We start from the raw sequence: 26,770 nt of genomic DNA, 5'->3' as shown, positions 1-26,770 counted from the left end.
TGCCCTGTAGCTCCTTTAGTAACAACACCGAAAAACGCTAACACAGTGAGTCTAACATTGCTCCTCCTTCTAGTTTCCAACCATTTCTCCCTTATCCTGCCGTCCTTGGACTCCGTCTTCTTCCTGTACTCTGCGCAAATATCTCAGACCCCGGTATCGTATTTTCTCTTCCCTCTAGAGCAACCACGCTGGGTTTTTTCGATAATTTTGGCTTTGGTATCTTGCCCGTTGCTTGCTTTTTGAATGGTGGAGTGGACCCATCGGAATCAATGGATCTAGCTGAACCGTTTGACATTAGGCTTTGGCTTAGGCTTTGGATCTCTGAGTTCAGTGTTCCGGCGTTTACGTTCACGTCGATCTCCCTAAGTCCAGTTGGCTTATTTTCTGGTTCTTCGATAGGAACAAAAGCTACCTCTTCATTTACAGTAGGGTTAGAATCGTTGTAAACCACTGGGATAACAACTTTGCTAGGTGATTGCATAGCTTGTGGCCGCCGAAGAGCTGCCAGGAGTGTTTCATGCGCTTCTGTCCGAGGCAGATGCATTGTGTATTGATACTGAACCTTCTGGGGAGTCTCTCCTGTCGGCTCGTACTCCTGCATTGTCGATTTAGCAATGGTAGCGCGAAGATTTGCAAGTGGCTGTCGAAGATTGTCATCTAATGGAGTAAGGTTCTCGGCTAAGGCTGTTGTCTTTGATGTCATTTCGTCGCCGAGATCCTTAACACGACCAAATGTTGATGTGAAGTGTGCACCGATATTGTCATACGAAGATTTGACTGTAGACGATAGACCTTGAAGAGATTTCGCATGCAGATCATGATGCTCTGCATTCTGTGCTCGTGCACGAGTGACAAAGTCATCGAGTGCTTGCATTTGAGTGCTGACATCCTTCATTTGTTCATCGACAATGCGAACGGTCTCATCGTGTACAGATCGAGTCGTAGTTTGAATAGAAGCATTGTGTTTATTTGCAGCCATCCAGTCATCCTTTAGCTTTGTCTTCAAAGTCTCCCTAGCCCTCAAGACTTCCTCGACAAGTTTCTCTTCGTTCTCGTTCCACGCATCCATGCCTTCGCTGTACTTGACCCGAGTCACTTCAAAAGTTTCATTTGATGATTGAATGTCTGTTCGAACGGCGGCGATCTTCTCACCGAGACGTGCATCTTGACTTGCACCTTGAGCCATGACTAAACTCGAGATCTGTGAAAGCAGATTCTGGCGATCTTCAGTGGCTTGCTTTCGTTCTTCTTGGATTACCTCGTCGAGTTTGGAGTTGATGGCAGTATTCGATTCCATGGCGGCCTCACCAGCGGCATGAAGTTGTTGTCTTAGTTCGTTTGCCTCGGCTTTCTGTGCGTTGACGTGCTTGAGTAGGTCTTCGAAAAGTGACTTGAAATCTCGACCTAGTGAACTGTATGATCCATGAAGCTGGGTATGGAAAGCACCAAGTTCACTGATCACTTCTGCAGAAATTCTTTCTGCTGCAACTGCTAAGCCTTGGAGGCCTTCACCTACCCGGACTTTGACATCCTCCCGAAGAGTTTTGATCTCTTCAAGAACCGCATTCATCTCTTCCTTGGCTGAATCTGTCTGCTCGGACACCTCCTTCCCAGAAGTTTCAAAAGCAACAACGTTCTCCTCTAGGAAGGCTTGTGTCGCCGCCAATTTTTCCAGTTCGCCATCGACGAATGTTTGCATGCGACCTGAGACGGCGTCCATAAGTTCCTGCTGTTGCACTCGGAACTCCTCGACCCGTGATTCTACAAGACTCGTCACCTCGGAGACCTGAGCCTGTGAGAGGCCCCAGGCATTTCGATTCAGGGTCTGAAGGGCCGACTTTCGCCTATTCTTGTCATGTAGACCGCCAACATCGTTCACTGTGCGTCCCAGCGTGGAAAGAAGCTCACTACCAACAATGCTAAGTTGTTCCTCGGTCTTCTGGTGAGCCTTTCGGAGTACAGACTCTTCCTCCAAAGTCCGGCGAGTGTTTTCTAGTACTGATTCCGTTTGTTCTAGGACACCTTTTGTCTCATCCAAGACAGATTCCGCCGCCTCGGCCTTTTTCTTCATGGTCATGAAGTTGGAAGTTATTGTGTATAGTTCTTGGACCTTATTGCGAAGATTCGTTTCCATTGTCTCGATTTTCTCTGCCTGTTCTTCACTAAGTATTCTCCGCGATTCACTCTCGACTTGAATTTCTTCAAAATTCTCATTGGTAAGATAGACTCCATTGCGCTGTCGGGCGGCAATAAGTTCGCCCTTGAGTTTTTGGATTTCATATGTAAAATCTTTAAGAAGGACGTTTTTGGAAACCTGTTGGTTGACTTGAGGTTTGTTGCGAATGTTCTTGGCTCTGAAGGCATAGTCCAAGGTGGAAATTGTCTCCTCTAAATTGCTTTTGGCAGGAGAAACTGTTGCAATAATGCACGTTTTCGTTCGGCCACCGAGTGAATCTTGAAGAAGACGTGTGAGTTTCGATTCACGGTAAGGAATGTGAACATCACGAGAGCTTCGATCCACCAGGGCATTGATCACACGACCAAGAGTCAATAAACTCTTGTTGATCAAACCAGCTTCAGCAGCTCTTTTGTTCTCAGCACCACTGCGTTGGATATTTTCACTTCCTGCTAAATCAACCAAGTTCAGCTTGCCAGCGCTAACATATTCCTCCCCATTTTCTGCTGTCCTCTTGATATAGGCGGTAACTGTAAAGACCGTGTGACTTCTACTACTCAGGTCGTTACACTTGGTTGAGGCGACTTGTCTTTTGAAAGATCCATCCTGCAGAATCTTCACGCCGTCTCTAGCGGTCTTAATATACGATTCCTCCATACCCTGAACTAATGTTGTAGTACTTCCTTTTTTGCTGTTGTCGTCGTAGATCTTTAGCTTTGTGCTATCGTTGACAGCTATCAAATCGCGTAGCTCTTCATTATACAGTTCGATGAATGAACACTTCACCGAAGATTCCGCGTCATTTAATTCGAGTTTGTTGAACAAAGCGTGAAGGGCGCGAGGTATGATTCCAGCATTATCTGAAAGGATCCCTAAATGATCGCTCATATCTCCGGACATTGTATATGTTTTTCCAGTACCAGTTTGGCCATATGCGAATATCGTACAATTGTATCCCGCAAGCATCTAAAACAATTAGTAATGCTTACATGTAAATAACAGCAGTGAAAGTACCTCATCAAGAATTGGAGTCACAACATCGTCGAAAATCATGGCTTGATCTGCTGCAGATGAAAACACTTTGTCGAAATGGTAACTTTTGTTACTGAGAGCGCTGGGACCCATCGATAAATCGAGATTCTTGCCCTTTACTCCCTCTGTTGAGAGTACAACACCGCTGTTTTCCTTGACTTCGCGCTCATTTCGACCCCTACATCGTACCACAACATTGATATTTGTCTCTCCACCTCCTTCATGCTCAAAATCTCTTTCTTTTCTTTTCGTTCCCGTAGTAGATGTAGCAACAGATACAACTGATCCTGTTGGCGAGACTGCTCCAGATCTCGACGGCGGTGGCATCGCTGAACTAGATCTAGAGGTAGAAGGTCTTGGTCCTGCTAAAGAACTTGATGGTCTTGGTGGAGGTCTCATGGTGTTTATCCTTTTATTTACAGCTGGCGCTGGCGTTGCTCGGGGTATTCCTGCCATAACTGGCGATTATAATATATTGAAGGAACCTAATTCTGCGTCGCTCGCGAGGGAAAGAAGGACAGCAGGTCGGCAGTATGGGTGTTTGTTTTTGTTTGTTTAGAGATCCAAAACTGAGTAAGTGAGTTCAACGCGGGGACCAACGCGCTAATAGCAACAGGCGAATAACTCGATGCTGATGGAAGATTTCAAAGTCCAGAACTTCTTCTTTTACCTTTGAAAATATAATGTCGTTGTCGTATTGTTCTTGTCGCAAATAATTGTTGATGTTTCTTCAACATTCAATCAATACAATCAATTTCTTTGATCAACATTTCATTTCTGACAAATTGTTGCCCCGGCAACCAAACTAATCCCACTTCTCTACTCCAAGCATCACGAGCTTCCAGCCCCACCATGCCATCACTCTGGAAGTGTCTCACTTCCCAGTCGCAGTCATTAATTCAATATTCAAATACCTCGAGTACCAGTACAAATACTTTACTGTCTACTGATAATTCAAATACAAATGTAGCAGACATGTCGTTATTCAGCGCTCAAGTCCATCCAGGACGAGCTCTGGGCTTTCTAGGTATATAACTACATTGTTCTCCTTCACAAAGAACTGAAACTAATAATATATCCTCAGTTCTAGGAGCTTCACTTCACGAAATTATCACACGAATAAAAGCCGAACCACAACGATTTCCTAAACTCGACTTGACCTATGAGCCTGTAGCTCCCGTCGATGAACCTGTTATCCTCAGTCTGCCTTCCAACGGCATCCGTTTACGCTTTGATGGACCTCAGCAACGTCTGCGACTGATAGAAGTCTTAGACTTTACCAAAAATAAACTCACATATAATGATCGGGAGGTGTTAAGATCTGGTGGAACTGCTTCACCAAACGGCGCAGGAACTGGACATCTTACTGGGCCAACCTTTCGACATATTTACAAGAGTTTAATTGGACCTACATTTCCTGGAGAATATATCAAGCCTGATGCTGGAGATGAGACTGGAATGGGCCTATATGTATTATCATATCCCGGAGTCGCATTTTCCTTCCCTATACATAAATCATCTTGGTCGCCCGGAAAAGATGTTGTTTCGCTACTCTCATCATCTGCCGGCCAACCTGCTTCTTCCATGGCCATATTCTCAGGGGAATCTTGGCCCGAGGCAAGAGACAACTTGTTCACACAGACCCTTGAACCCCTCAAAACATTTGCTCCCTTGACAAAAGGTCGCGAACCGGTTGCAGATGAAATTGGCCTTGTTAAACTTTATGGTGGAGGAAAACTTGAGTTGATTCGTCGTTTCAACAATACTCCCTTTTGGATTCTTCTCGGTGAAACAACTCCTCAAGAGCTTGTGGCTGAACTCGGACCACCTGATGCTATATATCGAAAGAACGATCAAAAGATGTCGATTCACAAACCTCGGACTGCAAGTAGCACTGGTAGGCGACCAGCCTCAACGGATCTCCGAGATGATTCGACCGATACCGACCAATCCTCAGCTCACACTGCGACGGATGATTCTGATGATGATAGCGGTGAAGGAGAAGCAGCAGGAAATGTTACGGGAGAATGTTTCTACAATTATTTCTACCATGGCTTCGATGTCTTAGTCTCTACTCCCACATCACCCTCACAACTTCCCCCGTCTAAAGCACGTTCTCAACAAGAAAATAATCGAGTTATTCCCACAGATGCCACCGCCCGTCTGGTAGCTACAAAAGTGATATTACATGGTAATGTCCCGGGCTCATACCCATTCAATCGTCATCGACGTTGTCGCTGGGAAATCGAATACTTGTCGCCAAAACCCAAGTCTAAAATCATGTCCATTAACTCCGAAACTTCTTTCCCGTCTATTGAAAGCAGTCTTTACGATGAATGGAAAAGCATCTATAACAACGTCGAAGAAGCCAAACAACGACAACGCGGTATGGTGCTGAATCGCGATTGGGGCGATAGTCCAGGAAGTAGTTGCGAATTACTTGGTGGTTGGGAAGATAGCGTAGGTGGGAAACGAAATGCTGAGAAGGAAGATGAGAAGGGCTTGGGAAACACTACTTTATTTGGATTTCCGGGATTGGTATTTGAAGTTCTGAAGAATGGTACTGTGAGTGGTGTTACGGTGTTTTGATTGGGTGGGTGAAGTTTTGATGGATGATGGGTTGGATACCAAATGTTTTGGTGCTAGTTCGGGTGTTTTGGTGATACATATATTTTAGATTGCATACATACATGGGTGGGTCATTGAACGGTTCAGGCATTCGGGAGTTCATGTCATTTGTAGTGATATCAAGATTTACGATTAAAGCATTGACGTTCTGAATATAATTATTTTCTGCTGCGAAGCAGTTGTTTTACTGCGCGTCCAATGCCATCTTCTTCACTCACCACAAGTGAGTACTTCTTGGTAAATAACAAACATGTTTCGAGGCAACGGTGAGTAAGTGAAGTCACTAAAGAGAAGGTCCCTTAAATATGATACCGAGGAACATTAAAGTCCCTTTTTGAGCAAATCATCATGTTTTGCAATTCCTATCACACTCATCGTCATCCTCACCCTCCAACACATCATCTCTCAAATCAATTTGTCTCAGGAGTTGTCATAGATGGAGATGGAGTGAGAATAGAGAAGATAGGGAAAGGGTCAGTGGTCACGGCAAGCAGACTCATTAAATAGCAACTAAAGATCACTCAAGGAATCATATTGGCTTTCGTAGGTATTTTCAACCAATACTTGACAATTCTTTCTGAACTATCCCGTGAGTTAAGTACATTTGTAGCACATTTCGCTATATTGAGATGCGTCATCTACACCGTGTTCACGTCTGCCAGAAAGTGCCAGTTCCTCGGCGAAGTAAGACCTCTTAACGCTACCTGTGTTCGAAAGATAGCAACCGTGGATTCGCTTCGATATGATGCTAAAATTTGTGACTGGAGAGGGGGAAGGAGGACAGGCGTGGAGGAGATTCATCGCTAGCTTTAGTAGTAAGCATAGGAGTTCCTCGCGCAGAAGTATCGAAATTCGACTGCAACAGAGCAAGCGCCAGCTTTGTGGCTGCAGATATTGAGAAAAAGAAAGCTTGAATTACTGTGGTGAACACATATCACAACGGCATTGAAGCTTTAAATTTCCCGTTTTATTATTGAGACACTAAAAGACTGCTTTTCTAGTATTACTCCCTTTCTCTCCTTGCTGTTAAAAACCGCATATCAGCATATCGAATTGAAGCTGGAGGTTTCCAATACCTAAAGTCGGGTTGCAGAGCTTTTAAGAAAAACTAATACCCTCACCAATGAACCCAAGGTACTAAAGAAGTCGAGCCATTGTGCGAATCATCATGCGTTTCCCATATCCTTTTACATATCGCTACCGCTCCTCCAGAAAGTGACCACATGGCCGCCTGGAAGTAGTGCCGTTAAACTTAGATAACTGCGATACCGTTAGTACACCCTCATCCGTAGAGAAGTCAATGCCAAGATTGTGCAAAAAAATGCTAAAATCTTAAAGTCCAAGCTGGTTATTTATACTTGCTCAATTGTATCAGCCTCCATTTGATTATCTTCTTGAGCTTTTAGAGGTTTTCCACTTGGTTGGAGAGGGCTCCTCGGTCTTCAGGATGATTTGGGAGGTCGATAATGTTGGTGAAAGTTGACTAGAATCAGTTATATCGGCGCTTGACTCCGTATGGGAATCTGAGTCTCTGTCCGCAGGATATTCGTAGCTGCTTTCGTTCTGGAGAGGCAGAAGCTTAGAATATGATCCCGTTCTACCATTGCCTTTGGTTCGAACTTGATAATGTGCTTGTCGAGAGCGGGAATCGGTTGCTGACCCAGGTTGCTCACTCAGATTCGTAGTTGCTCCGGGCGTTGATAAATTATCATACGCTAGGGGTGGCTCGACCCAAGGAGAAAAGTGGCCGCGGGACTGAAGACGAATTGCCGAGCGATTTTTCGCTGAGGGGTTATGAATTAACTCTGGTTGGCTAGATGCTGGAACATCGGCTTTCTGGGTGGAAGGCGAAGCGGTTTGTGATACAGCGACTTGTGATGCAGCGACTTGTGATGCAGCGATTCGTGATGCAGCGACTTGAGCATCATAAGCTTGTTTCTGTGCCTGAACCTGTTGGTGTTGAGCCGGAGTAAGGTTAGGTGGTAACTTGGAAGCAGCAGTAGGCTGGATAACCTGTAAAATGTTTGCAGTTATCCTTGATAGGATAGGACTATTTCCAGGTGAAAACGTACTCCCATAAGTGTATTGTTTAATCTTAGTAATTTGTTCAACTTCCTGCGGGTCCTGAAGAGATGAGATGAGATGCTTTGCGTCGTTTTCAACGCCCTACACCAGGGGAAGAGTCGTTTGTAATTGTCGCTGCGGAGGAGTTCTTCGTCGCCATCATCGCTCACTCCCCTGAAATAGGTATAAATATTTAACCCTACGCATCAGAGTGTATGGTTAGTCTAGAGCTGTATCAACATGATGACAAGTTCGTTGAATAGTGCGAGTACTTGCAAATAAGTGCTTCATTATAGTTCTGACGCTGGGTGTCATTGATCGCAGTCAGGGTATCTTGAAGTGGATAGTGGACAAGATTACACGTTCCTTGACCTTGAAGGTGTTTTATAATTGGACCTTTAGCCATGGTTGTGACCTGTTCAGATTTCCTAATATATTTTTCAAAGCTTTATGTTGATCAATTAAAGACAGATGGAGAGGTACAAACACGTTCTTTTCAGTGCCAACTTCTACCGAGGGAGGCCGCTTCCATTATGTCTAGTAAGAAATAGATGAGTTGCTGTAGTAACTGAGTAATGGTAATAGAAATCGAGATGCAATTCAATCTCTCTGTAGGTCACATGAAAACTGGTATGTTATTGTACAGTGTAGGAGATGGTAACAGATGCTCTGATCATCCAGATATCATCAAATTTTCAACTATTGTTTCTCGTTTAAAATTTTGAAGAGTCTTCTCAGAGGGAGTCTTAGAACTATTTGAGGAGTTTCTTACTGTCATAAGTTAAAATTCATTTTCTCGTCTTGAATCCATAATTTCAACCTCAAGTATTGTCTAACACTTGAGATTGCAAAGTGTTGTTCCTATTCTTTTATGCTCTCCCGAAAGAAAAGCATGCTTGTGATGAAAAGTTGAGCTTTATCTTGATGTCTTGTATCTATTGCACGAGAGTCAGTGGTTATCTTCTTCTTCTGAAGATGGCTTTGAATACTCGAAAACACAATTCTGAAGAAGGAATTGCATTCTCATACGTCTCTCTAGTTCAGTATCATTGAGATATGTTCCCATGAAGAAGTAGCGTCCCTCTAGCTTGATATTGTTGAGAACTGCCTTATGAAGGAGGAGCATACCTCTAAATTAATACCATTGAGATATGTTCCCATGGAGAAGGTGCAGGTACCGCAAATTGTTCAAGTTCCACAATAACAATGCAGCTCTCGTCTCATCACTCTCATTTCATCACTTTCGTCTCGTCCTAAGTATCGAAGCCATCTGAATGTTATGATCGTTGGCGACATTCCGTTTGAAATCATCAGATATCTATAATTTGCAGAATAGGTGAGGTGCTTGTGCCTTGAACCGCCATGATTTGTCCTCAAGCTTGAGAAGTATAAAATTCCAAAGGCGCAGGCGTTGTTGCTTATGTCAAGATGGAACAACAGCAACGTGCAAGCACATGTAATGATTCCCTTGCAGCAATGATTGAGGTGGAATTTGTAATTCAGAAGTTACATTGACAGCATTTCAAAGTAGGCTGAACGCTGAAACGTAAAATAAGAACATTCTCGAGGAGCCATATACTGAAAGGCATGATTATCACCTTGATATCGAGCAACAATAGTGGTGATATTCACAATAACAACAATGTGAGGGTGAATGGGTAGTCCTTCTTGGATTTTACTTTGAAGATTCTGCCTGTTCGAGTGACTTGAATGAAATGAAAAATACACATGCGAATTTGACCTACTCAGACGAGGTGAATAAATTTACACTAGGAATCCGAACACTTCACAGCCTGCACTTTTGGCCCTTTCCGCGCATATTCGCCTGCGAGTGTTGTTACTCTAGATATTTCCATATTTAATGTGTTTACATTTCCCTAACTGCCCCTCAAAACCTCAAATCTCCACACCATTCTGATCTATTCCTCAACCGCAAAACTTTTCCGCTTCAATACTTAAATCTTCCCCGACGTGAAAGACTAGGACCGCGATTTATACAACGAAAATCAAAATCCGAGTGAATAAAGAACAATCAAATCGTTTCATCTAGATGATATGGCCAGGCTGCATTTTCTTGGTTATCATATATGCAAATGATATTTTCTTGAATCGTTGCGGATGAACCGAAAGCTACATTTGAAGTAACGACCACCATGGAAACTCTCAAACCGAAAACATACTACGTCACAATAATATACACTAACGAAACAACCGAGTGCACATAATTGAGTGGTAGCAAGTAATATTCGCACTTGTGAATAGCAATCCCGTGGCAGGCTGATGGGCATATGCGCGCTTGTGGAAACTACTTGATCTCTCCAACTTTTTGTACGCACAACAAACAGAGATCCATGGTCCTCCTCGCAAGTCTCAAAAATATATTGAGAGAATATCATTTGTAGGTGGGGAGAGAGCAGTGGGAAAGACAATTGAGTAACAAGATATCATAGATGAAATTCTTGGTTGACTAACCTTCAAAATCAACACTAGGATTGCATGAGCATAAAAAGACAGCAATGTTTGAAACCCCAAAACGTGAAGATTATGAATGATATCATTTCGAGAACCATTGTTCCATCATAACGTTGAACATCAACCACGAGGTGAATACCCCGAGTATCATTCATCTAAGTCTACCTCACAACCCCATTTTGTCCCACATCAACATCAACCTCCACTATCGGCTTATCATTTCTCTCCAACTCTCTTTGTCTCTGTACACTCTCGTCCATATGATCCGCAAAGGCAAAAAGTGCCTGACCCGCCTCTCCAAGATCATTTACACTTTGAGTTTTCTCCATCTCATCGTCTTTCTTCTCTGGCCAACTATCAGGCATCTGTATTAACCCTTCATGTAATGCATAGCCCGCCACCAATCCGACAGCCGCAACTAAACTTCCCGCTGTGATAACATATTTCCAGATGCTACCCGTATCAGTGTCCTTTTCCTTTTCGCCACCATACCGTCTCATACGATTATCTTTCCTCTGTTGTCCCACAATCGGTAACGAATCTGCTAGACTCGCCAAAAATACGCCTCCGATATTTAGTATACCACGAGCTTCAGGCGCTTGCCAAGGTAAACTCCCTTTCTTCTGTTGCACTGCATTTGCATTCCCGCTATTGCCAGATTTGGTAAGCAGCGCATCTTCCAACCCAACCACACCATTCCACGCCTCATCTTTCAGCTCTTCAACCCATTCAACCAAATCTGGAAACTTTTTCCTCATCGTCTTTTGCAGCCATGGTTGTGGTAACTGCGGATACAGCATCAGAGACATAAAACCTAGTGCTAGACAATCTAGACTCGACAATTTCTCATGTGAAACAAGATATTTTTTATTTCCTTTTAATTCTCTGATTGCAGAGAAAAAGTCGCTCGCTAATGCATCGAGCCGGATTTGCGCATTAGTTTCAGGAGAAGCTTTTAGTAAACTTGAGACGGATTGTTTGCCCCTCCTGAGAGATTCGGGTATGATACTTGGTTGGTCTCGTGATTTATCATCCTCTGTATCTATATCCAGAGCATCTAGACCTAGATATTCTGTTCTTTTTTTAGCTTCCGTTCGGAGATGAGGCGGTGTAAGATATGGCAAGGGAAAAGACTGTATCGTATTGAAAATCGGACGAGTGGTTTCGGAATAATTCTTCGAAGAAACATAGAGTGAGAGATCTAGTAACGGCTGTCCATGCATTTGGATAAAAGCAGAATATCTAATCGACCAATCAATAAGCTTTGCATCACAATAAACATAAAGGATCTCTCTATCCGTTTTTTTCTTCGGTAGTACTTACGCTGTACAATCAGCCCCTTCTTGTCCTCGTAAGCCCGCATCTAGATTCCATTTCCCAGATGAATATTGTGTGAGAAAATCGATGATGCTTCTGTATCCACCCACCCAATGAATGACCCCATTCCTGCTATCTTTCAAAGCAGGTAATTCATCTGCAGGATTATATCAATATTGAACTTTTCCTCTTTTGACCACTCAAGGATTGGGTGAGGGGTAGAAGGATGCATTCTCTGCGTCACGTACTCGTGGGACTTAGGGTTGGATCACTACTAGCAACAAGGGACCATTGACCACGTGGGATCACTTGCTGCACGTATGCAATAGTAGCTAAGCATTGTGCATCAATGGAGGGTAAACCGAATGATGGACCCCAAATATGCAGTTCAAGAACCATGATTGATATGTGATATAATGCGGAAGTTATGCGTGGGTTTCTGTGCCAAGTATAAAGTGGTGTGGTATGATTTTTGAGCAAGATATGATTGAGGTTTGAAGTATGGGTTAAAGATTCAAAGCAAAAAGATGATGGAATTGAGGATTTTACTTGATTGAAATCTGCAAGTCGTCTAAAAGAATCAATTATGCCTTATGCTTTTCCTTGTAAAAGCTACTACAATTGCGGTGAGCAGATGCAAGTAATTTGTCATGTATCAAATTGTACATATGCACACATGCATATATTGTAAACGGTGAAGGGAAAGTCGGCACCTAGACTGGTATTGGTGTTGTGGTTGGTGTTGTGGTTGATGTCGTTGTTGATGTCGCCGTTAAAGTTAACGTTAGACTTGTCAAAAAATATTGATCAATTAATAAGAAATTCCCCTCCATTGTTGCCAAGCCTTTCCCTCGCGCTCCATCCCGTTCCTGGCGTTCCTGAGAAAATTACCCGTGTACACGTGATGTGGTTTTGTCTCTTCAATTCTCAGCTGCTCGGCGATACCCAACCACGACACAACCAAGCACACAACCACCAAAAACTATTAGATGCATCTAGCTAACAGCCTATCGGGATATATGCTTACTCTCCTCTTCACACAGCACACACATGTACACAAGAAATAACCCCCAAGGAAGCACAACATCAACGTCGCATCCGTCTCGCCGTGTTGCTGTGCCACAATCATGCAGAGAAGAGTGTTGAAGACCAATTCTTACTTTAACCTATCTACTACCTATCTACTGCCTATCTACTGCCTATCTACTACCTATCTACTACCTGGTCACCAAGACTGTGTAAGTCACTTCAACCTAGCAACCTTAACCCACACCACCGGATTTTTGGTGTGTCACTATCACACCCAATATTGGTCTTGAAGAGGTATAATTGAAGATACCAAGCCTTCTTCCCCTCATCTTTGTAAGCCCGAATATATTGACTGTACGATTCCACTCCAAGGTATCTTTACATACGAAAATACACTAGGAATATCAGTTGGATTGGGTTTTCGTCTCAGAGAAGTCATAGCTTCTATGCATCAGCTGGTTACACTGTCACAACAATATGGTGAGACATATCCATCTTCCTTTTCCTTCTTCTCAGGAACAATTTCTCGAAATTTACGCCAACCCGTTTTCGACCTTTCTGCTGTTGAGCCAAGGTATATATCTCAGATATCAGAAACCCTCTTCATCATAATGAACCGCCATTTATAGAAATATCTTCTCCTTCAAAAGCAATAACATCTGTACAACGGGTAGGGTTTAGTCAGTAACATCAGGAAGAATGGAGACGATCCCTTGCATCATAATCGATTAATCTAAAGTTTAAAAGTTCGAGAAAGTTGACAGGCTATGTAAATCCATCCGATCATTAGCCAAGTTCGAAGGATTAGATTGGAAGATCTTTATGAGTGACATTAAATTCTGAGTGTTGTGTTCCGTGGGTGATCACGATTGAAGATCTTTCATCCTTGTGAGGAGAGATGGCTTGATTATCTATGATGTATGTTGTCTTATCGAAAGGCGCGCGCGAGCCTGCCAAAAGGAATGTGTTCACGGACTACCACGACTACTTCTTGTCTGACCTCAATAAAGCTTTTCTAAAAAAATCTATCTATACCTAAACATGTATTCAGAACTCGCGTCTACTTGAGCTTGCCTGTCTGTTTGCCTGCTTGATATCGTATAGTCATAGACTACTATCCTACATCCTATCCCCGATTACTCACCCCGCATGCTTGAGACAACCAAATTGCTACTGCCTACTCAACGGGAAGGCTTCGGCGCTGGTCGATCCCCTGTAGGTCGGCGTTCGGTCGCCTTGTTTACACCCCTCACCTCATACACCATGCTTCACTCTCAGGTGGTACGAATTGATATCGGTGAGTCTCCTCCCTTGGCTAATCTAATAGGTCGACAGGGGGAGAGCAGGATTTTCACGTGAAGATTCTGCGCACTCTTGAGGCAGTATACCCTGGGAATAGACAAGCAGACCAGCAAGCAAAAGCTCATCTGACCCATTTTTCAAACTTCGGTAAGGCATGGTTGGGAATGGTTCGTATGACAACGTATCACTACTGGCTAATATATTCCAAACGACCAACCATCATCATCGTGCTCGGTCGCGATATCAAGGAGGCGATGGCAATGATTATCATGACGATCACATCATCCTTTGAATGTTCCTGCATGCGAGATTTCCGAGCATTATATAGTGGAGGAAAGTTTAACGAGCGAACAAGCGTGGCGGTTTTGCCTTATTCACATCGCCGCTCGCTTTTGCCCTCGCTGAGTGAGAATATCGCGTCGGTAATGCTTCTAGAAAGGGGAAATAAGGATTGGGGCAGACGAGGCAACGGAAGGATTATCAGCCCGGGAACTTGGGTGCCCAATCACATCTTTCGTATCGAATTGACCGTATTGTTGACCCAAGCATGTATCATACCTACCTTGTGCATCTCATTTCGTGATATCAATGTGAATCAAGGAATAATATTCTTTCTCGCAAACGAAGAATCGGTCAAGCACCAATCGCTCGCGGTAGAAGTGTAAAGTCAAAATCACAATCAAGCATCACAGTCAAATGGACAAAAAAGTATAGTGTGTAGTGAAAAGTTTCAAGATTCAATTATTTCTTTCCCTCGTCATATCAATTCTCATCATATCAGTACATATCGCAATCTTTCCATGTCCATGGCGGTGATGCTACCAATCCTTGAAAACTCCCTAGGCCCTCAGTAGGTAACCTATCGACCCATCATATTCCCATCCATAATCATCCTGATTGGATATCCTTCCATCGCGCCAGTAATAGTAATACAAGTATGCATATTAAAACCTCATATGTGAGTAAGACCGTCGCCGCGGCATGTAGTATATTGGTACAGTAAATACTCAAAAGTCAAATGACAGATGAGTGTAAAAGGGTATCGAGATAGTAGCGTGCAAGCAATTGAAGATGAGCCTGCTCGAATCTCTGCCGCGAGAAGAGAAGTTGTGGGTAGCGTGTAGTATGAATTGAGAGTGTATAACCACTGCGCCGTTCGGTCCGATGCGCATGCTCGGGTTGGGAAGAAACCTCTTGGGGATACTTGTGCAAGAAGCTCAAGAAGCGCCGAAGATGAGGTGATGTTGCGCGGAGAAACTACCATTTAGTGCCGAAGGATGAATGGCATTTATGAGGCGTGAGTAAGGCGGGTATGGTATGCATGTGAGGTAGCAGTGTAATCTTGACTCTCAAACGCGGATTCGGTGGCTCTCTCAATTTGGAGGTGAGGTATCGAATTGGTATTCGCATTGTGGTAATGAGTCCATGTTCCCTTTTAGCTTCAGTTGATGTGTTTCTTGTCCAAGAACTGAAATTTATTTGGATGGAAGAGGAGGAAGAGGACGGTTGGGTGGTGGTCCTGGGCAAGGAGGAAGGTTGGTTGGGCGATGTTGAGCAGGCATATTGATTGATTGGGATAGATTGAACTAAACTGTGGTGTGTATGGAGGAAGCTGTTCAGATGAAATGATGATTGAAGTTGTTGATGATCTACTCTCGAAGTGGGAGGGAGAGGATTGTTATATCTTGCTTGTGGTGATTGATGAATGTTTAATCGCAATATAAAAAGATTGTTTCTATTATCGATGTGACCTGAAACTTGTAGTAGATAGAGGTAGCGCTTGATGAAGTGATACTGAATAATCTATTTTCTCCTTTGCAGCAAGTTGGGGTCCTGGATCTTTATGTATTTTCGTACACTCCTCAACTATGCGTGCTATGCAAACCACAATCAGAAAATTGACCAGGTTCAACCTACCTGGGGAAATTTGTCCATAATTGCTCATTCATCTTGGATCAGCATCGGAAGGTTTGGACCTGACCTGGTCAAAGTTACTGCCAGGGCGTTGCAAGCATCCCACGCTATCGTGTTTCATTTTGGGCTGCACTTGCGTAGGTGCCAGGTACAATGGTCTCAAAGTAGTCTTGTTGCACTTGGATGATTTTATTGTGGAGAATTTGAAAAATAGGTGATGCATGCCCAGGGTGAATATAAGATGTTTCTAAGAAAGGGAAAGTGTGGTATGTAAAATAATTTTAGTTTTAAGCCTTGTATACGCCATGGAAATGATGGTGCATTGAACAGGGGAAGCTTCAGCTTGTTGGTTTTATTATTCTGCCGGCAACTTGCATTCGTGGTGGATTATTAGGAGGTGTTCATAATTCTTCTTGCATAGTCACACTTTAAGTTGATGAAGGGGCAGGAACCGAAAGACATTTGACAATGGGGGAAACTTTGGACATAGTAAGAGATAAGATAACTAAAGCATCACTCATGTATTGGTATTCAAGTTGTCTACAAATCTATTTACGAATCTGTCTACGAATCTATCTCTCACGGACCTGAGTATGTCTTCCTTCTACGAGAGCATAAGTATTCAGATGATCTATAATCCCATTAGACATTCAGGTCTACTCAAAAAGTAATATTCATTTTGTTTTGATTATCTCATTAGTACTATTTTGGTAACAACAGGCGGATAACAGGGGCAGTCCACATTTGCCGAAAATAGTTTGGTCAGAATGGCAGAAAATAAATGGCAGAATAATTTCCTTGTCATTCCTAATCCACATTTCTACGATGTAGGAAGTGATCAGGCTGAAGATTTTTGATTGACGGGCGGCTTGACTTTTTTGAAATGAGGATTTTGATATTGATGAGCAATTGAGTAAAGAAAACTCCGAACATTCAGATCTACGAGGCAAGGAAGGTAGTCCATCGGAGGTTAGCTGAGTACAGAGTATAGACGGATGTTGACAACAAAGCCTGTTTTCTGTTTGCTGTTTGCTGTTTCTGGTTGTATATGTTATTATTATCAATCAATACCGAATTCAATAATAGTTCCCACGAGATTTCTTGGGTTGGGTTCGGTATAGCGCTGACTGTATTTCATGAAAGTGTAGGCAACCTCCAATAAAATCTCCAGGTTCTCAGCCTACTAAAACCAAGCATTGCGCATTGCGAGGAATCGTATCAATAACCCAGCCTTGTAAGTTCGTGTACCTTTTTCTGTGCTGACGCTCGATACCGGATATGTACGCCTCAGCTTGTATATCACCCAAGGCTACGATTATCAGTCATAAATCTATCATATGATCATTCAATATCAACCGCAATAACCAATGACCAAAATCATACCTAGCTACTGTCGGTCAAACCACGATTGTATCAAATGTGGGGTGTTCGTGGCTCGCTTGTAGGTGATTCGCATGCCGATGCGATAGACTATAGCCCGTGTTTCCCCTCGCATCTCTTCCCGTGTCTCTTCTCACCTGATCTCGATGCTGAATTGGTGAAATTGTTGGTGATGATGGTAAGCGTCGTTCGTACATTGATCAATCATAAGCTACCGTAGGTACCAATCTCTATAACGGGAAGAACTTCAACGGTCTGCGGGCATAATTCGCTGTCCACGCACCATACACACGAATGCGTTCGTTGAGCTTAATTTTGGGCTTTGGCCCCCTTTTTTGAGCCGCTACCGCTGTCTCCGATCGTGAATAGAGTCTTCGATACGATATCTAAATTCAGATAGCAGTGCATGCATACCCGCAAAGATCTGTTGTAAAAATGCTTAAATTGTACAGAATGATTGGGTTATAGCGTACCATTCAATTAAAGCTATGTGCATGCAGCAATCTAACAGCAGTACCGCTCAGCAATTTCTAAATATGCATCACGGCTGTTTACCTCACAATGTCTGAGCATGCATGTACAAGATGATTTGGCTAAATAGCACACTGCTCATAGAATTTTCGTATTCCAACATTTATCCATGTTGAAAACGTGGAAGTGATAGATTTCTTTTTGCCTTGCCGCTTACCATCTCAACACCGTTCTCGGGAGGCTTGTGGTACCTGAATATTAGTGTTTTGGTTGTTGGAAAGGTTAAGAAATGTTTCTCAATGAACGCCCATGTTTCCGAATGTTCCCGTAAAATATAACTCTATAGCCGAGTTCATCTCATTGCGGGCTTAGAAACCATAAATTCAAGCGAAGTGGCTGAGTAGTGAGTACATAGTTACCAAGCAGTTACCAAGCAACACTCGACATTTTGGGATACGAAAGACATAGGGCTTGAACATTCAATAGATTCAATAATCTCGAGTCCTTCTATGGTGAAATTCTCTTATCGCAAAACCAACTCAATCCAAACCGCAAAAGAAAACACGAATCCAAGATATCCAATTTCTTGACATCAATCTCACATGCGAAGAATCTCAGAATCCCATCTCCATAAGGCCCATAAACCTAAAATGCCAAGTCAAGGATTAGAAGTCACCTGGACAGAGAAGGGTGGATAAAGCATGCCTCACCAGCAAAAGAAACTTACGATCTTCCCCTCGCTAGACTTGCAAATCCCCTGATACAAGGCTGAGGAGACTCACATAAATTATACCTCATCAATGTAACCCCAGCCCCTGCGTTTGTCGCGCGAAATCGAAAATTGGAGAGATATATGCCCTTGCTTCCAATATCAAACTACTTTTGAGTGCCGAATACACCGAAATGGATGTTTCTTGCTCCGTTTCTTTATCTGTCCTCCGAGTATCAAGCGAGTTGGAAGGTGGAGATGGAAATTTTGAGGTTATTGAAATCAACTCATCTGCTATTCCTTTCTTGACGTTTTTGCACGATGTCGCTTCCGAAAGAAGATGTCGCCGTTTCCACATAAGGAATGCCCGTTCTCAAATCGGAAAGTCTTGGAGAGCTTAAAATCCCTTTTTTCACTTTCTCACAGGTGATGGTGTAGATCGGCGTTTGTCGCGCAAATTTGAAGATTTCCTCTGCTGATGGCACCTGTCATTGTCTGAGCTCTCGGACATTAATTTCGCCAATTTGACGGCTTTTTTCAATCCCCTTCATCTCAGCAATTTTTCTTTCCCTCGATAACCGAATATTATTCACCCAGAAGTAAAACAAGGGTTCATATATCTTGTTTCGATATGTTCGGGTAAAAAAAAGTATCTTCAAGTGTGAGTATACCTATACTATACATCTCATTATGTGTAATCTATCTTTACCTGTTCTTCGGAATGGGTCAAACCACTGAGCAATGATTGCTCAATGATCAAAACTTGATGAAGCCTGATCATGTTAATACGAAGAACTATCTTCCCACTTTCAAATTGTACCGAATGATATTCCGATGCGGAGACGACAATCAGTACATCACATTATGATGCAACAGCGGAGTTGTCGACAAGCTTTTTTTTTCATTTCCCACCATCCACCAAACCCGAGAAAGATGAAAGAAAAACTTCACCGCCAACTTTAATCTTCGTGATATCGAATTTCCCCAAAGAAACGTCACCATGATTCCACTATTGCATGCAGGGTTAGCTCTATCTCGTTCTTGATGCCTGCGCTTGATTTCGGCCCTGGGAGAAAAGATTTCAATGCGGTGAGAATAGATTTAACTCAAGATTCTACACATGCCAAGCTTTGAGACCTCCAGAAATAGTTCATGAAAATGGTTCGTTATATTGACATCAGTTAGTTTTGAGAATCACCAAGTTTACATACATTTTCATCTTTAGTTCTTGAGCTGATGTGTCTATGTACGCCGCTACCCTTTGGCACATTAACTACTTTGACGTCGCATAGAACTCGAGATCGAGAGTTTGGCACGTTGATCTCGATATATTTGCCAGTCTGTAGTTCAGCTTGGACGAAATATGCTAGTCCGAGAGTTGGAATCAATAGCTTCAACGTTTTGATAGAGCACTATACTTTGTATGTCTCTCCATAGTGCCTCTCTCCCCTCATCATGTACTCAAAGCTTGCTAAAGCTTGCATTTGGGATCCCAATCGAACTGCGTGTCCACCTGGATTGGTAGGATCATCCTCGCCGTTGCTGGTAATGTGAAATAATCTTGATATTCGACGCCAGTATACCTTCAAGCTGCACGCAACCTCTGCCCGAAGATTCTCTTCCTCAATTCCCTGAGTCCCTTTGGGCATATGACAAAGTCCTGCCAAGTATAACTGCGAACAACCAAGAAATCTTCATAAAATACATTAATAATGTACATAAATAGCGAAGATCATTCGGCCACTCCGTACCGTTTATCCCCACACACCAAGCCTTTTCAAATACTCCAAGACAAACCTCGCAAAATGTAACCAATCAGAAACAAGTGAAATTAATTACCTGACCATCCCACAGAAAAATTCTAGAAAATTGTAGATGGTGAAAATCAGGGTCATACTCCACTCACTGTGTACCTGCGTATAGCCCTGCTTCTCACACAAAGTAAATCTATCAAGAACATCTCTAGTCACGTCACTCCACCCTTCGACGGGCCTTCGTATGCATGCACGTGTGCATTCTGTCAAACCCATACCATCAGCATAACATGTACTCCACTACTTCTAACACGATTCGAAGAATCTCAACAGCCAAGCGTAACGCATCAATCTCAGAATAATCTCACATTTCAGATGGATTTGAATCCACCTCAATCTCATACTCAATGCCAAAACGTGACCGTGACCTCCTGACGGTGAGTATCAAACTCTTCTGAAACCCCATCTCGGAAGTTTCCAGATGTCTCCATTCTTATTTTACTTGAGATGAAAATGTATGTGGGGTGTATGGAATTTGAGAGCTGTGGTTGTAAGGAATGGACTATGGATGAAATGAAGGGGTTAAACGAATACTCTAAGTCGTTATGCATCAATTCTGCTTCAACCAACAAACAAACAACAAACCCGTTTCATGTTTCCGCACGAGCCGATTTCGTGCTTGACGGGGTACTTAATTTGTATTTGTGATATACAGAGTATGGAGTTATTATCTATTTACGTAGTCAACCACGATTCAAGGTGACTCCGCAGGTAAGGAAATAAAGGAGTTCGCAAGCAAGTATCAAAACATGCGGTCACCGGTGGCAATTCTCGCAAAGATGGAAGAACCTCCTCTCCTTTACTGAGGGGCAGATGAAAAGGAGATCCACTCTTGAAAAGGTCGACATGGATGTTATCTTCAATTCCCCAAACTGGCTAGAAAAAGCGAAATTTCCACCCACGTCGTGGAGCTGGAGATATGTATGTAATTTTAAAATTTCTTTTTGATTCTTGACCGCCTTACAAGATGCACTCAGCCACTGAAATGATCTCCACCTGGGGTTTTTCATAAATTACCACTCACAAATTGCAAAGGGCTGGCACGGTAAACGGTACTTGGTCTCCTTGTTTAGATACGAATGCAGGTCCCTGATTTGTGATGAGGGATTCCTGGTTTTGCTTTTTGCATGGAACCATTGGAATGTTTTGCTTGCTTCAAAACTCCCTTGACGCCGCAGAGTATGGTGGATTCAAGATTGTGGAGTCTCAACAAAATCCTTCGAAATTTCTTCTAGAAGGTTTGCTTTGTTTATGGGGCGAGTATGGACAAGGGGGGGAAGATTACATGTATGGAATCATGGAAGCTTACATCAAAAGCAATGAAGTTTTCTCAACATCAGGATTCAGGGCTTCAACTCGTCTCCGCTGAATTGATTGTATTAATGCGAGAATTTCAAGGCTCAGGGCTGAGGCAAACGCCGAATATGTCGGTATTTACATATGGGAAACTCGGATGGCTTGATCTAGGATCTGGGATTTGGACGAAGTTTGAGTTTGAACACACATGTATTTCCGGATATTGTACAGATAATGTATGCATGTGGAAGGTACTCGTGTTTTTCTTTTTCCTTTTTTGTTTCCGGGGTTTGAAGTTTAGGAGTTTTGAACTTCTGAAGATGCTGTTGAAACACCTAATTTGCCACTGAAGATTTGGGAATCCGGGCTTACGAATTAGTGATGTGTGTTGCAACGTATGCCTGTAGTATAGGCACTTATCAATACTGGAAAAATTATTGATAGAAGTATTGTGTCCTGTGCAGGCTACAGATATGGCCCGCTGAAACTACACATCTCTGAATCCATCTGTGGAGTAGTCCAGAATTCCAAAGGAACAAAAAAGGAACAAAATATTGATCCTTCCAAACAAACAAGTCACAACGAATCCACCTCCTAATTCACCTCCGCCAAGCTCACCGCTCCTCCTCGTCGACAATTCTCACACCGCACCGTCACTCTTCTCAAACTTCCCAGGCTGTGGGAAATTAATGTTTTCAGGTACGCAAGGTACATTCCAGTTATACGGTACGACTCATCATTCTACGAGAAACGATCAGCGACTAGAAGGAATGAAAGAACAATCTGTCAACTTCTTCCACGTGGAGTACTAGGATATTGCTTGATCTCAAAACCAAAACATCCATTCGCTTAATTTCCAAAAGCTTCAAGCCAATTTTCTAGAAACTTGCTGTGGTTTTCTAGAAAAAGGATGTTCCTTGACGCTGAAGTTAGAAAAAGGGATGGATCATACCGGTACGAAGGCGGTGAGTTCAATCTTTTAGTTAAGGAGATGGAAACTGGGAAAGGAGAATTCGAGACGGAGGATATCCCAAGCCTTGAAATGAAAAGCTACTCAAACAAGTACCGTTCGTTCAACCTTCGCATGTTCGTATGTACAGCTTGGTACTGAACTTTATTTGTGAACATCTATTTTCAGTAGTTCTGAAGCAACTTTAAGGTTGAGCACTAATTCTTGAATCGCGGATGGGAAATCTATACCATCCGCTACTATTATGATTTGATGGTTTTACGAGCAGGTTGATGGATGGCGAATACCCACGGACAATTGAAATGCTCACGTACGTCAACCTTCTCAATGATGTAAACTTGAAGATTTCCTTAGAAGAGCATCGAGATCTGCAGAAATTTTCTTTCGAATTCGGAGAATAGAAGAATTACACGAATGAGATGGGAACTTTGGAAGTCCAAGGAAAGATGCACGTAAAGGTATACGAAAAAATCATCATCAATTATTCGAGCTTGAAAATGGGAAGGAGAGATGATGCTCCGTCGCTCGATATGTGTTGATGGGTACTTTCCAGGTTTCATTCCAATTGCTGTGTTTCTAATCATCTGCCCATTACCCACCTGATAATGGAATTCACCGGAATTCTGAACAAATATTACAAAGTGCAATAAGGTTCGAGGTTCGGACTTTATCATTGGAGCTAATTGTCCTTTCCAGAATATACTTTCAAATTTACGAAGTTTATTGCTTCTAAAACACAAGTACACTTAGTAAGCTTCTTGAGAAATCCTTCCTATTATTCAAATCACATACATGTGTATCTTAACACACATCAATAACGAATCAATAATCCCTCCATTTCTCAAGCCGAAACCCTTCCTTTCAAACCTAAAAACTCTCCTTCTATCTACACCTCCTTCCTCGTAAGCGCCAGGAAGGAACCGCGAATATCCATCTCGGGAACCCAGCTTACCCGCCCGCGTAGCAATGTAAGATAAGCGCTCGACGTGGTGCCCGTCATCTTATTCTCCGTCTTACTCATTTTCCACTTCCAATTTGTTGCCCCGGAGAATCCTTCGTGTATAGAAAATTAGCTTTAGGGGGGTTGAGATGCTGAGTTGTGGTGATGAGATCAGAATAGACTTAGTGGTCAAATGCGAATGGGAACATGCGAGGCTGAGGTTGCGTGCCGAGAATATCCATCCGTGTTGAAAGTATGATGGGGTCTGCATACGATAGTATACGAGAGCATACGAGGGCATACGATAAGCCTCACTACCTTACGAGCACGAAGTTACAAGTATGACGAATACTAGGTATTCTCGTATTTCCATTCAAGCCCAATAACCAGGAATCTCAATCATATTTTCCCTTTCTTCAATTCCAAATCCAATTATTCCCCTTCATCCTCAAGCCCCTTCCTTATCAAACTCTCGCTCCCTTATCAGACATCCATCTATTATCCACTCATCTCGTATCATCCTCTGCACATCAATCTCCTTATCCGTCCCGCATACCCGAGTCGAAGTCCTTGGCCCGACGCGCCTAGCCTGCGCCCTGCATATCAGCAACATTACAAGCTTTATTACACGAATAATAATTGTTCCTTCCGCTTTAAGGGATGTCGATGCCGATGGCCCGGTTTAGAAATCAAGAAACAAAAAGTTGTGATCCGAAAATTTCGGGGTAACGGGGAACGCTGAAGATGTTATTGGGGGTGAGCGAGTATGATATATATCAGATATACATATGCATGTAAGGCGTAGGATTTTTGTACATCAATTGCGTATGTAGAGACAGTGAAGATGCAGAAACTGGGTGGGGATCTCGCAAAGTTGGCACGGTGAGCGTGAATTGGAGATGCAGGTGGCAATGGGACGTGAGAGAGTTCTGGAGTGTGTATAAAGATATCATTGTTGTATCAGTCTGGTTCAATATAATTTAGATATCTAAAATTTAAACTATCACATCGCTCCATCCACCAACCTAAGAACAGAACATCCCTCAACATGCGCCTCTCAATCTTCCTCTCAGCTAGCACTCTCCTTCTCACTCACCGTAAGTCCCCAACCTCGATATCTCATTCCCCTCCTTCTCAGTACATCTCCATCTCCATCTCCAACTTCACCATACGCCCAAACCCTAACATCTCCGCTTCCCGTCATAGTAACAAAAGCTTGCTACTTCAACGTATACTCCACGACCGTTGGCACCTTCAAAGCACAACATTCCGAGCCCCTCGATCACAATGGTGCACCCCAGACCCTCACTGGAAAATATCTTACCTGTTCTTTCTCAGCCGATCTTGCCGATGGATGTATCGTAACAGTCAAGACGAATGTTGGGTGTGGGAATTTGACTTTCGAGAGGATTGGTACTAACTGAGCTTGGTTGTGATGGAAGACTAGTGTGCCCATGGGAAGTAGGGGTGTTAGCTGTCTACTCATGAGCAGACGAGGCCGAGATGATGCTGAACTGATGATACTGAGATCATGTTAGTGGACTACGAAGACCGCAGGCGGTCAGGAGTCCTAGTCGGGCGGTGTAGAATAAAGTTCCCAATGATATGGTAACTAGTTTGACGTACCTGCATGCGAAAGAAACTAGCTTCAATATTTTCAAACTCGAATAAACCTGATCGCAAACAATGTGCTACTCAATTTAGCAAGAATAAGAAACAAAACCAGTAATCGTTATTCTTGTTTCTCTGAAAATGGAGCTAAAAAAGAGCACTGCCCACTGCCCAGCAACCATCAATAAAGACGACTATGACGTAAACGGGATGTACAGATGTCTTCCGTCTCTTCCTATGGAAGTTTCGGGCGCTCCGGCGACGCGAATGCGATGACTAGATGCGCACGGCCATGGAGAATACAAGTAATTCGTATCCATATACATCCAACTTGATGCTAAACAAAGAATACGATAAAACCCTCTTGCTTCTCGATCTACCATCACAGCGCCGATGATATGCAGCTCATACAGTCCTAGCAGTTTGCAGCATCATAATACCAGTGAAAACGTTTCTATGTCCACACGGTCCACCCAAAAACGCCAATTCCCACCTATACCCCGCTGTCTGTGACACGGATAAGAGTCTGGGCAATATATTGGGAGCATTTGTAAGCTATATGTATTCAATAATAAGTGTATGAAGCAGAGATCTAGAATAATGGGGATCACAAGCTCAATAGTCACTTCCCGATTTGCATCATCAAAATTGCCAACGTCCGAGCATATCAGCCTAGAAACAGTACTTGTGGACAATTCTTCATCCACATACAACATGATTGGTACAAAAAAGTGGGAAATTTCCTCTACAGCCTTGGAAAAAACAGCCGACGGGATAATTCCCATTGAATGGAGATAATGTAACCGAAGGCTTATGATGACACTGTCGATCGATGGAAAAGTCTTTCAATATCTAACACCATTCTTTCTTAGTGGCAGACCACTGGGAATATTCCACCCATTCATATTTTCCCAACGGTCTCCCAAAGATCCTTGGTACGTTTCACCATTGTCGGTTGAGATTGACTTCACGTTTAAATAGACTTCGGGGAGGTAAGCAAAAGGCTATCATCGACTGAAAGCGAAAAGTCTCTTCGGCTAGCCATTTTGGAGTAGCATTTCGGCCGAAGCCGATGATTGCCAGTGGTATTCTTCAATTACACTACAACCAAAGACGCCATGATGTTTTTTATCGATGGAATAAATTTCCGAGAAATAGGATTTATACTTTCTCCCAGAGATGAAAAGTTCTGTGTACGAAACAAACCGTCCGTTCGCGTGAGTGGCGTCTCTCCCGCACCAATCAAAAATTCAATTCTGATCTTAAGTCGATTATATCTTCACCTCGTACGTACATAACGGATGAAAATACTGTACTTTGTATAATTTCTTTTGGTCCGCGCATACTTCAGTGCCATATCGTTTGTGGGGAAGACGGGAGAGGGAACGGGGGACCCGGAGAGGAAAGTTCATCAGGGCTTGGACTATGTTGAGTAAATCCAGGGACAGGAACGTGTGATAACTCTATTTGGTGATCTGTCCTCGAATTTATGAAAGATAGCTTGAAGTGAATACACTTGCAGCACCAACATCTTTGGGTTCTATTGCGTAGGTAGATCATTGTAGCTGTCGTCTTTTGTCTTATTTGATGGCCGGTTTTAACTCTGTAACTTGCCACATGTACTTAACTGCAAAATATAACTAGG

The 26,770-nt window shown here is 43.0% G+C and overlaps 6 protein-coding genes across 6 annotated transcripts; 2 read left to right on the top strand and 4 right to left on the bottom strand.

Moving 5' to 3' along the window:
- Positions 1 to 91: 91 nt before the first annotated feature.
- Bfra_001153 (putative kinesin-ii 85 kda subunit protein) lies at positions 92 to 3,607 on the bottom strand (the record flags this gene model as incomplete). The annotated part of the gene is made up of 2 exons (XM_037331591.1): positions 92 to 3,142; positions 3,191 to 3,607. The coding sequence occupies 2 exons, from the start codon at positions 3,605 to 3,607 to the stop codon at positions 92 to 94; spliced, it is 3,468 nt and encodes a 1,155-aa protein (XP_037197924.1).
- Positions 3,608 to 4,060: 453 nt separating this feature from the next.
- Bfra_001152 (putative upf0183 domain containing protein) lies at positions 4,061 to 5,797 on the top strand (the record flags this gene model as incomplete). The annotated part of the gene is made up of 2 exons (XM_037331590.1): positions 4,061 to 4,235; positions 4,293 to 5,797. The coding sequence occupies 2 exons, from the start codon at positions 4,061 to 4,063 to the stop codon at positions 5,795 to 5,797; spliced, it is 1,680 nt and encodes a 559-aa protein (XP_037197923.1).
- Positions 5,798 to 7,222: 1,425 nt separating this feature from the next.
- Positions 7,223 to 8,306, bottom strand: Bfra_001151 (uncharacterized protein; the record flags this gene model as incomplete). Its single annotated transcript, XM_037331589.1, has 3 exons — positions 7,223 to 7,849; positions 7,909 to 8,074; positions 8,173 to 8,306. The coding sequence occupies 3 exons, from the start codon at positions 8,304 to 8,306 to the stop codon at positions 7,223 to 7,225; spliced, it is 927 nt and encodes a 308-aa protein (XP_037197922.1).
- Positions 8,307 to 10,533: 2,227 nt separating this feature from the next.
- Bfra_001150 (putative mitochondrial import receptor subunit protein) lies at positions 10,534 to 12,088 on the bottom strand (the record flags this gene model as incomplete). Its single annotated transcript, XM_037331588.1, has 3 exons — positions 10,534 to 11,614; positions 11,696 to 11,846; positions 11,938 to 12,088. The coding sequence occupies 3 exons, from the start codon at positions 12,086 to 12,088 to the stop codon at positions 10,534 to 10,536; spliced, it is 1,383 nt and encodes a 460-aa protein (XP_037197921.1).
- A 7,818-nt stretch (positions 12,089 to 19,906) lies between these two features.
- Positions 19,907 to 20,143, bottom strand: Bfra_001149 (uncharacterized protein; the record flags this gene model as incomplete). The annotated part of the gene is made up of 1 exon (XM_037331587.1): positions 19,907 to 20,143. The coding sequence occupies one exon, from the start codon at positions 20,141 to 20,143 to the stop codon at positions 19,907 to 19,909; it is 237 nt and encodes a 78-aa protein (XP_037197920.1).
- A 3,653-nt stretch (positions 20,144 to 23,796) lies between these two features.
- On the top strand, positions 23,797 to 25,088 carry Bfra_001148 (uncharacterized protein; the record flags this gene model as incomplete). Its single annotated transcript, XM_037331586.1, has 4 exons — positions 23,797 to 24,396; positions 24,550 to 24,611; positions 24,721 to 24,893; positions 25,053 to 25,088. Exons 1-4 carry the CDS (start codon positions 24,359 to 24,361, stop codon positions 25,086 to 25,088), a joined length of 309 nt encoding a protein of 102 aa, XP_037197919.1. The 5' UTR covers positions 23,797 to 24,358.
- Positions 25,089 to 26,770: the final 1,682 nt, after the last annotated feature.

Source organism: Botrytis fragariae, assembly GCF_013461495.1.
Source record: "Botrytis fragariae strain BVB16 chromosome Unknown tig00000001, whole genome shotgun sequence".
Classification (NCBI taxonomy): Eukaryota; Fungi; Ascomycota; class Leotiomycetes; order Helotiales; family Sclerotiniaceae; genus Botrytis; species Botrytis fragariae.
This window is presented reverse-complemented; position numbering and strand designations above follow the sequence as displayed.